The sequence below is a fragment of the Amaranthus tricolor genome, chromosome 2 (genome assembly GCF_026212465.1).
Source record: "Amaranthus tricolor cultivar Red isolate AtriRed21 chromosome 2, ASM2621246v1, whole genome shotgun sequence".
NCBI lineage: Eukaryota > Viridiplantae > Streptophyta > Magnoliopsida > Caryophyllales > Amaranthaceae > Amaranthus > Amaranthus tricolor.
The window spans coordinates 7,604,223-7,616,658 of NC_080048.1; the positions used below are offsets into that span (position 1 = coordinate 7,604,223).

General features: G+C 34.9%; 1 protein-coding gene across 2 annotated transcripts; it reads right to left on the bottom strand.

Moving 5' to 3' along the window:
• Positions 1-11: 11 nt before the first annotated feature.
• Positions 12-8,617, bottom strand: LOC130804100 (mitogen-activated protein kinase 16-like). Of its 2 annotated transcripts, XM_057668439.1 has the most exons (11): positions 7,937-8,617; positions 7,723-7,852; positions 6,376-6,784; positions 6,128-6,255; positions 5,945-6,004; positions 3,366-3,515; positions 3,108-3,263; positions 2,780-2,991; positions 2,048-2,149; positions 1,784-1,944; positions 12-952 (listed from the first exon to the last, which is right to left on the bottom strand). In XM_057668439.1, the coding sequence occupies exons 2-11, from the start codon at positions 7,744-7,746 to the stop codon at positions 663-665; spliced, it is 1,692 nt and encodes a 563-aa protein (XP_057524422.1). In that variant the 5' UTR covers positions 7,747-7,852; positions 7,937-8,617; the 3' UTR covers positions 12-662. The 2 variants fall into 2 exon arrangements, with proteins under 2 accessions (XP_057524422.1, XP_057524414.1); XM_057668431.1 differs by having other exon boundaries at positions 7,723-8,617.
• Between the last annotated feature and the right edge of the window lie 3,819 nt (positions 8,618-12,436).

Here is a 12,436-nt window from a genome sequence, read left to right on the forward strand (position 1 = left end):
TACACTCCATATGGCATACCAAACCAAAGCTCATATCCTTGAGGAAAATAAAGCCGATTGAATACTTTTCGCAACATTTTCCCATTCTCAATCCATGCAACAAGCCTAAAGGAAGCACAAATTATAAGTCGGAACCAATGAAGCTTTGCGTTAATATTGAGTTGGGTACTTCACTAATTATACATTAGACGTTTTTTCGAGTGGGAGAAGACGATAATACATTTATTACATTGTTGGAGATAAAAATACATTAGAACGGCCATTAAAACACTTCAAACGTTAGAAAAGATGAATAGGACTTCAATACTACCACTTCTACCCATCTCCAGACATGATATTATCTGTGATCTGGTTCCCCAATATAACCATTAACAGTTCCTCCATAATACCGTCTGATTACCAAGTCACGACGTGAAGAATAAGTCGATGGCAGCATATCAAGATTCAAAAGCACTAACCTTGATTATAAATTTTTTTTTTGCACATTTTCTTTCCACAAGCTGAGACCGATTCTGACTTCCACAATCCATCTCCAATACTTCGGATACCGATCTTCAACAAATAAATCCGAATGTATCCCTTTAACCCAACACCCCACTCCAAATTGCTCAGCAGTGAGTTGATCGGAGGCTGCATATGCCATAAATGTAGGTCATGAACATTTAATACCATTGTGCTGCAGGTACACCTTGAGCTGCAGCTATCTTCCTAGCCAGATACTGGGGCTTAGCTTGTAGCCCATTTGATCCTTCCAGTGAATCGTCTTCTTCTCCTCTCTCATTTTTGCATCCATTATTTCTCTTTGGGTACGAACCGCTAGATGTACCATATTGAGCTGGGATTGATGGGTTCCGTATCACTCGCCGATCCATCATCTCAGCTGTAGCTGCTGCACCACAGTTATTGTAACGCAAAAGAGAACTTACCACTTTCCCCGGCCTCGCAGCAGCTCCTGCCAGAAAGAAACAAAACGTCACTTTTGAACAGAGGATTTCTCCCTTTTCAGTAAACAGTGGGAGAGCAGTATGGGTTCGATCATTTCAAATTGAATCAAAAGCAAAGGGAGTTCACTCGTGGTTATGACTTCAGGTTCGGTAACAGAAATCTTATGCCATTCAGATATAAACGAAATATAGGGGGGCACTGCAAGCAAATGTTCCCTCAACATTTTGTTTGGCAGGGTGGGGTGGGATGGGGAACGATGGCAAGTGAAAATACGAATAAAGAAACCATATCCATGTAGGCATGCATACTATTTGGATACTTGAAAATGTTTTAGAGGGTAGGTCGACATTTAACAATCTGCACGTCATCCAGCACCATGCTCTATTCGCCGAGAACCAATTAATTAAAATTCAGGCCAACTCTAAATCTTACAAACCAACATCTCAGTTTGTACAGTTTGCAGTTTGTACTTACAACATGTTTCAGATCAAGCAGTGGAATGCTCCACTTCAACTACTAAATCCACATTATCCAGGTTCACTAATTCTTTATTGAGGCCGTCTCACTCAATTGGATCAGCCCAAACTAAAAAAAAACCTGCTTTTTGTACAAGTGTGAAATCAGATTTTATTGTTTTTTTACTAATGGGCTGTTTGTATGGGCTCGTCTCACAATGAGACGGTTTCATACAAGACTTGTTGATCCAGGTTAGTTTACAAAAAATGCTCTAGTCAATCAATTCATGAGAGGTCATTTATCACCTAGGACGGGTAAATTACATCATCTAATGCAAATATTTGAATGCTGCACACCGGTTTATGAACATGATGAGTCTTACCCTGTACATTTTGAGGCACTTGCAAAGGAAGCCTTGTCATCGGGATACCACCATTTCTGTCAGCGTGTTGTTTTTCAACTTCCTTAATATGACATTTGGAGAGATCATCAGTCATTTCAGTAGTACCATGGGCAGATTTATCTGAATATAATACACAGGCCCTGCACAATGAATTAGCTTTAGTTGTGCTGACATTATGTAAGACCCATTGATTGAAGCTGTGCCAAAAGAGGGAAGGCCAGTGCATGTAACAAGGCTAGATACCTTGGCAAAGAAGTATGTGGTCTCTCGGGTGGAGCACCAGTTGAACCATTCTTGTAGTGTTCCTCAAGGTAAGCAAACTGCTTTTTGAAGTGATCAACAGCACTACATGCAAATATTAAGAAAAGGATTATCATCATCGACTTTCAGTGTTTAACAAGGTATCTAGTATTCCCTCCGTTCCTTAAAGAAGTTCCCATTTGCCATTTTGATTGTTCCATTTGTTGTTTCCATAAGGCATCTTTCTATTTATATCACAAATTTTAGACAAAAATAACCTTGTTCATTCATATTTTAATATGTTAATAATGCTTATGGTCCCCACTTATATTCCACTAATTTCATTTTAACAATTTTATTTTTTTTATGGTCCACACATGTTTCCCACTAACTTTATAAAAATTTTTCTATTAGTCATGGTTCCCATGTTTTTTTCCACTAACTTTGTTTTAATATTTTTTAAAAATATTTATGGTCCCCACTTTTCCTCTATCAAATTCATTATTCAATAAAATAATATATCCACTATCTACAAAATTTTATTTTTCTTAATCCCCGTGTACATTCCTTGTGGGAACTTCATTAAGAAAGATAAAACTGTGTCACCATTTACACAAGAGTAAAGGATAGCAAGTTACATTTGGCTTTTGATGTATCACTGGAGCATTAAACTAATTAATACATGAATTATGAGCAGCTGTACCACAACATGTGAAGTATTCATTAGAATGATACCTGGGATACATGAAGCTAGTTGGCTCTGAACCATCTAAATACTCCTTCAACATCTTAGGGTGATATTCAAGAGTCTCTCGGTATATGAGCTCTCTTACATCTTCTTTTGTCACTCTACGTCTCTCAAATTCAAACTCCATTTTCGTAACAGGCTGGGCAGAAGGCTCTCTTTCAACCTTAGCCAAGCCCTTAAAGTATGGATCTGCAAGAGCCTGAAAGCATGCAGCAACCAACGTCAATCAAAGAGTTCAACGGTATTCAAATTTCAAGAGCGTATAGCAATTTATGTCCAATCGGATTTCCGGGCAACACAGAAAGCAAAGCTCACCTCTTCAGCAGTAGGGCGGTCCTTAGGCTCAAATGCAAGCATTCTTTCCAACAAACGAAGGGCAAGAGGGTCAGCATAAGGAAATTTGTGGGAGAAAGGAATTGGTTTCTTCTTGCGCATGCTGCTCAAGTATCGTCTAGCTTTCTCATTGCGTATCTGAAAGAGGGTGATAAAAGCAAAAAAAATTAATCATCAAGAACAATAAATCTGACCATGCAAATCAACAATTTCATTAGAAACACCCTAAAAGAAACAGACCCGAGCGATGGCTTCAGCAGATGGAGTTCCCAACAATTCAGTCATAAGGTCCAGTTGGTGGACTACATTCTTTCCGGGAAACAAAGGTTTCCCAGTAAGCAGTTCAGCAAAGATACACCCAATGCTCCAAATATCTATCGCTGGTGTGTACTGTAGATAGATGATGCAAAAATGAGAATTGGTATTACAATAATAACAATGAAAAAACTTGCATTTTCCCACAAGAGTCAATAAGATAAAGCTTGATAATAGCTTAAGCTACGGTCTAGACTCTAGACTGAAGCTTTTGCAACCTTGTGACACGAAGATCTTTTCGGAGCAACGGTAAATAGTAACCTAACTCAATGGAGTGGGGATACAAGAGGATGATGAATGAACATAAAAAGACAACCAATGCCTTAGACTTGGAAACAAACAATCGCACAAAGACAAAATCATCATATGTATTTCAAAAAAAGATCTCCAGAGATGATTTTAACAAATTTGTAATTGGTTGGTACAAGTTCACTTACGACTAAATATGGGAATGGATAACTTTGAAAAAGTAGAGAATAGTAGTACGTGGCTGTTACTACATATATGCCAAGTTTTCCATATTTCACGGCTGTACAAGGCGACTGAATATTGTTATTATGCATGATCTATTGATCATGATGGATATGGTATCAATTTAATTGCTAGTGCTCTAGGCGATATAGTTCTAAGTAGCACCACAAGAATTTTGGTCCTGATTTCTAATAGTATGTTGAAGGCACCACAAGAACAATCTCCAGAGATTAAAAAAAAAACGGTTCATGCAAGAGACCGCATTTTTTGAAATTAATGTTTTGGTATTGACGTTGATGTTGTCTTGAATAAGATTTCAGATCTTCAGTGTCTACAATCACTAGTAACCTTTCATGTCAAACAAAGGTCACTTTTTTATCAATCAGAAAATTGTGTTACAATCACTACAAGCAGACGAGAGGCTTGCAACTCTCACAAAATGAGTATAAAACTTAACCTACAAGTGTAATACAATTTTCTATATCTTTTTTTATTTCCTCTAATCCTTATCTACACTAATATACTCTATAACTATCTAATACTAAAATACTCATAATACCCTAATATCTAATGTATGACGGATTATTACTTGAAATTCAATTATATATCGCGTGAATTCATAGTCGTAAGCCTGTGAATAACCATCTATCTTGACATATTTTGTCAATTGAGCAACAAAAGTTTTGCTTCCATGAGAGGCTTATCAGTTTATTTTCCTTGTTTGAGTAAACTGGTCTGATCAAACCATGTGAATTCTTTATACATGTAAAGTTGCAAATACATTTGCTACTTGATTTGAAATAGCGTATTTGTTATCTAGAACAAGGGCAAAATTACTTACATTTGACCCCTCCAAACCCATCTCGGTAACAGCCTAGATGGGAGCCACTTAATGGCATCGGGATGGTGAAATGTTAAGTAAGCTTATTTAAGATTTATACCAAACCCTTGTATTTGGCATGTACAACCAAAACCAAGTCTTTTGAAACTGATTTTTACGTGAATAAGGCCTTTGTGAATTCAAGCATAATAGAATACAAAATAACAAAAAATGTGAATATGGATTCTTAGACAATAACAATTTTTTTATTTAATTATATTATTATTTGATTTTAGAAGTTTTGATTTATAGTATTAATTAATTAAGTATCCAATATCTACGACATTGGACTATGAGATATCAAGTAAAGAAGATAAATAGCTAAGTAAAAAAAGATTAAAAAATATTGGACTATCATAGTCGGGAACTGCCAACCATTCCTTTAATTTGTTTTGGTGCCTAACTTTTGAATTTAGGGTTTCAAAAACACTTGACAAACATTTTTTTTCTATGAACGAGTTCATTTTCCCTCAAGGGAGGTCAGCCCAAGTAGATTGGGATCAAATGTCGAGTCCGAGCATTACAGCATTACATCATTACGACAAACATAACATTCCTTGTAACTTCTAAAAGGGGCAACCATCGATAAAAGCTACACAACCACATTACATACATAGGACTCAAAACTTTTAAGATTTTTGGAATCATTTGATAATGTTGATATACTCCATGATTGTAACAAACAAATTACTTTAAGAGCTTTGAAAGTGATCCCTTAGTTTAAAGGCTACGAAAACATCAATATACAAGGATAAATGCATGAGCAGAGCTCATCATGTGCAAACAAGAGCCTCTTATGCCCGTCTTTGTTCCTAAAACATTTGCGCCGTAGTAAGATTGATGGAACATCACAAGACGACAAGGAATATACATTTGAATTTTTCTTTCTCTCACACAAATAATGAGTTCACAGTGATCCTCACTTTTTCCAAGTCAATAAAATACATTTCATAGTACATATACATCTATACATACTAAGAAGAATACACTGTATGTGGATACAATATTAAAAAGTATCCAAATCTTAGACCACATGACTAGATAAAGCCAACAAGAAAAAAGGAAAGAGGGGCTATCATCCACACCAATGTCAAAAGAAGACAATCTAAACCGGAGCAGAGCGAGTTAATGTAGTTAGAAGTTAGAGCCGTACCTTGGAGAAGAAGGATCCACACAATTCAGGAGCCCTGTACCATCTTGTTGCCACATAATCCTAACATCCAACAAGTAGGGAATTATCAAACAATAATGCACATCAATAAAGTAAACCAGGAATATAAAAAAAGGTAGAATGAACGAAAAAAAATTACACTTGAGTTCAATGGAATTAACATACTGTCCAAAAAATAGCAGTAGGCGTGTCATTAAACGCCACCCTTGCGAGACCAAAATCACAGATCTTGAGTTTACAATCAGCATTAGCTAAAATATTCTTTGGTTTCAAGTCTCGATGGAAGACATTGGCTACAAAGAAGAGTAATAGTTATGAGAACAAGGAATAAGTCTCCTCTTAAAGTTTCTAGCTTTCTAAAACTATCCACATTCAACAAGGAATACTACTAAATAGAAATGGCTCAAATATACCAGTGTGAATGTATTTTAAGCCTCGAAGGAGCTGATACAGAAAGAATTGATAATGCTCGGGAGTCAAATCGTCATTTGCTTTGATGACTTGATGCAGGTCAGACTCCATCAACTCGAACACAACATATATATCTTTAAATTCTCTTCTTGAAGGAGGCAACAGAATGTGCTTGATTTCCACAATGTCTGGATGACGCAGAAGCCGGAGAAGTTTAATTTCACGTAAAATTCGAGTGGCATCAGACACATGCTCGAAAATATCATTTATCTTCTTAATTGCTACTTTCTCTCCAAGATGAGTGTCATATGCAGAACACACAACACCGTAACTTCCTTTACCAATCACCTCTTCTATCTTATACCGGCTACCCTCACCATATTCAGTAAAGAAGTCCATGTCCACAGATGTCTGCAGCCACAAATTATGACACTATATTATAGCCTAATATAAATCAGTGATCCATTTCAAGATACCATTTTTTCTCTTTAGAAGAAAATTTCATGTCCACATAATATCAAACAAAGCATACATATTCACGACTTTCATCATAACAAGAAAGAATTTGAAAAGACAACGACACTTTGTTTTAGTGGAGGGAAATGGAAGGATTGCATTTCCTTTATTAGGATACCAAAAGAAGAGGGGGTAATTGGACGTAAGGGAAGTGGAGCGAACAACTCCTTGACATTATAAACAAGTAAATCTTTCCGGCGTTGTAAAGATTTGGAAGAAAAACACAGCATTTTTCCCTCTCCTTATCCCCTCTTCCCCTTCCTTCCCCTCCAAAAATATTATCCAAACATAAGTGCGTCAATTGCTTTGTTAAACCAACTGCCCCATATTGTGCAAACAACTTAAATGAGAGAAGTAATTCAATGAAAAACAAAAACACAAAGACATATTAGGGACCAATATACACTTATCAAGTCATAATCCACAACACACTTACACCTATCAAGATTACTTCAAAAATGAATCCAAGGAGTTAAAAACCATCATTTAACAACTTTATACAGCGGAAAATCACAGGAATCACTAGTCATCGTCATCATCCCAATAAGTCCCGGCCAAGGCATGGTCTGGGTGAAAACAGAAGCAACAAGGAACGTAACAAGGCAAAAGATCCTCAACATTGATCCACAATAAATTCACATCCATTGGGCTCCTTAGATACTGTCCAATGCAACTTATTACAAAAGCAAACACAAGTTATAGTTACATTTTAATCAAATGCAGTATATTCATCCAACAAGAACATCAATTATCCAAACTTCCCAGAGTTAGAACTTTAACCAAGTATGTAGCCTTCTATGAAAAATAATGGATAATTAGTTCTTTTCTTATACCTTTTTCCTTTGATCAGGCTGCATTTTTGCCACAAGATCCAAACAAGGCAATAAATTGGATCCAAATGATGAGTGCTTGAACCAGCTAACAGAAATCGCTCAAACCCCAGATCAGAATTTCAGAACCGCCCTAAAAAGTGGCAAAATTAAATGATGTGATCCTGGCTATGAACTTTGAAGTAAAACGACAAACAAAAACATCTTTAATTCTCACCAAAACCCAAATCAAGGAACATCGTTTCAACATAAATGGAAACCAAGAGTGTTCTTAAGAGCACAAAAGTAGAAAACCCCTAAATTCTAAGATCTAAAGAGCTTCTGAAAAGCACACAAGATTCGAACTTTGACCTACAACCAAATGAATCTTTTTAAACCAGCTGGAATCTTGTAAGGAAGAGAATGGAAGGGTTGAACAGTTCAAATCAAAGTACTAAAAAAGTTTTCTTTTTTTCTATCAAGATTTAGTAGGAAAATGAATATTAAGCAGAGGATCAACACAAAACAAGTGAACAACAATCACAAGGGCATTAAATATTAATAAAAATCTCAAATATATTACTGTGCAACAGAAATTCAGAAGAATTTATGAGAAAACTGGATGTTGAAAAGGGTTTTTCAGGGTTGGAATTGGAAAAGACCCAGCAAGATTAGATCCCTGAGAAAGACAGAGACGAATAGAAAGAGAGAAAGAAGGGTAGATTTGAAGGTAATGCTGCTTCAAGCAGAAGGGTAAAGCCTAAGAAGAAAGAGTAAACCTCATGAAAAAATGAGGTTTTTTTTTAATATAAAAAAAGAATGCAAAATAAAAGGTGGGGAAATTGAGAGAACTTAGAAAGAAAGAGCATTAAAATATGGTGGAATTGTAATCCACACAATTTGGGAGGATAATGACAGCTTAGACATGAAAGAAAAAGTAAAGACAATTCAATTAAGTTAATCAAGCAAGATTGAAAAAGGGAAGTCCATGTCACAGCTCATCACTCTCAATGAAAACTTACATGTGTGACTTATAGACAAAGACAACTGGAGTGTTCCTAATAACCCGATCTGAAATATCTGGTTTTAAAAATCTGATAATTTACCTGATTTTCGCAAACGGATAATTCGGTTCGGATACCCGGTTTTAAAACCGAATACCAAATCCAGATCCGTGTCACATTTTTTGGAAACCGGATATCCGGTATCCTGTTATATTTATTCATGTATTTTTTTAACTTTTTTTCGTAAATAAAATGATGATAGTATCACTTAAGCTAACCTTGGATTGAATATTTTTAGAGAGTTAGTATTTAAATTTTATGGATATTTCATGATATACCACTGAGTTTCTCCAAAATTCACTATATACCACACAAAATGTTTTAATTCACCATATACCATTGAGTTTTCATCCGTTAGCACAAAATAGCATTAATGACAACTGTCGTCAGTGTGCCATTTGTAGTAAATTATTAATTCACCATATACCATTACTTTTTTTTTGCGTCAAATACTATTTTTCAAAAATATACCCACCACCACAGTCGACTCTCACACTAAAAATATCCTCATAATCATCCGGTGCAAGCTTGATTAACCGACAAACAACTTGTTTTCCAACACTTAAAGGATTATCTCAGACTATTAACCCAACATTAAAATCAAACCAAATAAATTTGTCATCAAATACAAATACTTCACCCCCCATTCATCCAAGAGTACTCCCCAAACAAATAATTTGCACATTTCAATCTCCATTCCATTGTTTCGGAAAAATAACACATAAACAAAGAGAATTCAGAGTGAATATTTAATTGACAATCCACAATCATAAACGTGTCTAAAACCCCTTTAGTTTTGTTAATCTGGGTGATTCATCACCCAGTCGACCGCTAAAAGCCAGGGAAGGTTTTGTAACTTGAACCCATTCATTAATTATAGCATTAATTACATATAAATTAAGCCTTTCATATGTGGTAATAGGCTTATTGTCATCGGAATTTATGACGACAACAAGTAAAAGTCCATTACTAGAGGCTAGCAATTTTAGGTGAAAGAAATTGGGCAAATCAATCCCGAAATTAATAAAAAGGGTACTCTGTTTGAGGGGAGTTTTGAATTCGAGGTTAAATTTCGTTCGACAACGAACCATGGTGACACTGGATTGCGAGATATGTAGGATTTCTTGAAAGATGGGTCTGAGATGATTGAATCCCAAATTTCATGTGTTTGGGGAAGTCAACCCTAAAAATGGCGCCAGTTGAATGCGTAAGGGCATACTGGTAATTTATCACAAACGGCACACTGACGGCAGTTGTCATTAATGGTATTTTGTGCTAACGGACGAAAACTCAATGGTATATGGTGAATTAAAACATTTTGTGTGGTATATAGTGAATTTCGGAGAAACTCAATGGTGCATCATGAAATATCTGTAAATTTTATGATTGCTCTTACTTGAACCAATGAACAATAATATTATTCTTTAATTTTCTTAATTAATCGTTTATGATTAATTAAGTTAAATATTTTTAGAGAGTTTGTATTTGAATTTTATATAAAAAAATATTTTAAGTAAAAATAGAGATAAAACAAACGTATGGTTGAATGACAAAAAGACAAAATAATAAAAAATAAAAGAAACATTCTAATAAAACCCGGTATTCGGGTTAAACCGGTATTGATACTCGGTTTAATCCGAGTTGGAACTGGGTCGCATTTTTAGGTATCCGAAAAACCAGCCCGGATTTCCGGATCCGGACCCCTAAACACAAATACAAGTACTACATTTAAGGGTTGTCTCGTTTATTTTTTGGCCTTAGAGCAAAAGATAAAAAAAATTCCTAAAAACTTAAAAGCGTAACGAATAATATAATACATCTTTTGTTTTTTATTTTTGATATTTGAATTAATTAATAACATAACACTAATGATTCATAATTTAGCAAAAAAATGTAAATTATATCTAAATTTAATTCAAATTAATATCACTGAGAAATAAAAATAAATTTTTTAGATCCTAAAAATTTGAGACCTTGAAAAATAGCCACTTTATCCTTCGTAATCACGATAAAATTAGACAACACAACTCAAGCTGCACAAAGTGGCAAACTACTAGTTCACTTGTGTTGGAATCTCTTGTCCAAAGGGAGTAATAATAGTGTTAAACCAAATGCTGTTTTATAACAGTCCTCAAAATTTTGTCCATGTAGGCTTAAATTACGCCTATCACTATAAAAAACTCTTGAATTAGCGATGGAAAAATGGCGAGGGGAAGAGTTGGTCGCCCTTGGCGACGACGTGGCGAGGGAAAATTGGGTCGCAAAAGCAAAAAGCAAATTGACAATGACAAGGCGAGGGAAAGGTGGGTCGCAAAAGCAAAAAGTAAATTGGCGATGGGTATTATCGTCGCCCAGGCCGTCGCCAATTTCCTTTTCCTTTTTGTTTTTAATTTTAAATTTTGGCGACGGGATTAGTTTGTCGCGAATGCGTCGCCAAATTTGTTTTTACTTTACGCTTCCTTTTTCAAATAGCAGGCGACAGATTGTTTGGTAGCCCTTTGGTCGCCATGTTTTTGAATTTGAATTCAAAAGTGGCGATGGGTTTGTAATCGCTGTCTTGTCGCCATTTTATTCTATAAATAACCTCTTGATTGTTGTGCATCGTAGTATATTTTGGAAGCTAAAGAATTTGAAGAGGTTAGTGAGTTATTTATTTTTTTTTATATGAGTTAGTTTTATTTATTTTTATTATTTATATTTAGTTTCTATTGTCATTAATTTGATTTAATTTTATTATTTAATTAGTACATATTTTATTTTCTTTGTTATTTACTTGAGTTTTATATTTACTTGATTTAATTTTATTATTTAATTTCTATTGTTATTTTCTTGAGTTTTTATATTTTTTATTATTTTATATTTTATTTTTATTGACATTAGTTTGATTTAGTAGTTTTTATTAGAATAATTATATTATTATTGTCATATATTGTTATTGTCATTAACTTACTTTATTGATAAGTTGAATAATTATGTTATTATATTATATTTAGGTGTTAAAAATGAGTTCTAGGCAAGAAAGAAGTTGGATGTACAACCGACGAAAAAATGGAAAGTTTAGTTTAAGATTTATGAGAGGGTTGGAAGAGTTTTTAGATTTTGCTCGTTCACAAAGCATGAGTTCTGAGATTAGATGTCCTTGTAAAAAGTGTAAAAATTGTTGTTTTAAGGAAGCAGATGAAATAAGGGAACATCTAATGAGAAGGGGGTTTGTTGAAAATTACTATGAGTGGGAATATCATCAGAACACAGAGATAGGAACAACATCTGATGTTGTAGCGGAAGTCGGAGAGCAATCGTCAAACAATCCAAATCCATACTCACAGATGGTGCATGATGCAGTAGCTAGTGTGTTTCCAGACAATTACCATCACTTTTTTCCCTCACAGTATAATGTAGAGTCAGTAGATAATAAACCACCGGTACACGTTGATGAAAATCCAAACCCACAGTGTCAACAGTTTTTTGAAATGTTAAATTCTGTAAATAGTCCTCTGTATGAAGGTTGTAAAAATCACACGAAGATGTCTATTATTGGTCGACTTACAAACCTGAAGACAGACCATCGTCTCACTGAGAGGTGTTACGACGATATTTGTGGTATTGTGAACGAAGTGTTACCAGAAGAGAATACGATGATAAACAACTTCTACGAAACGAAAAAACAAATAGCT

Coding starts and splice junctions, on each gene's coding strand:
- LOC130804100 (XM_057668439.1), bottom strand. CDS start 7,746: ATGCAGCCTGATCAAAGGAAAAAG. Junction 3,264..3,365: donor CTGCTGAAGCCATCGCTCGG/GTCTGTTTCTTT, acceptor ACCCTCTTTCAG/ATACGCAATGAGAAAGCTAG. Junction 2,992..3,107: donor ACCGCCCTACTGCTGAAGAG/GTGAGCTTTGCT, acceptor GCATGCTTTCAG/GCTCTTGCAGATCCATACTT.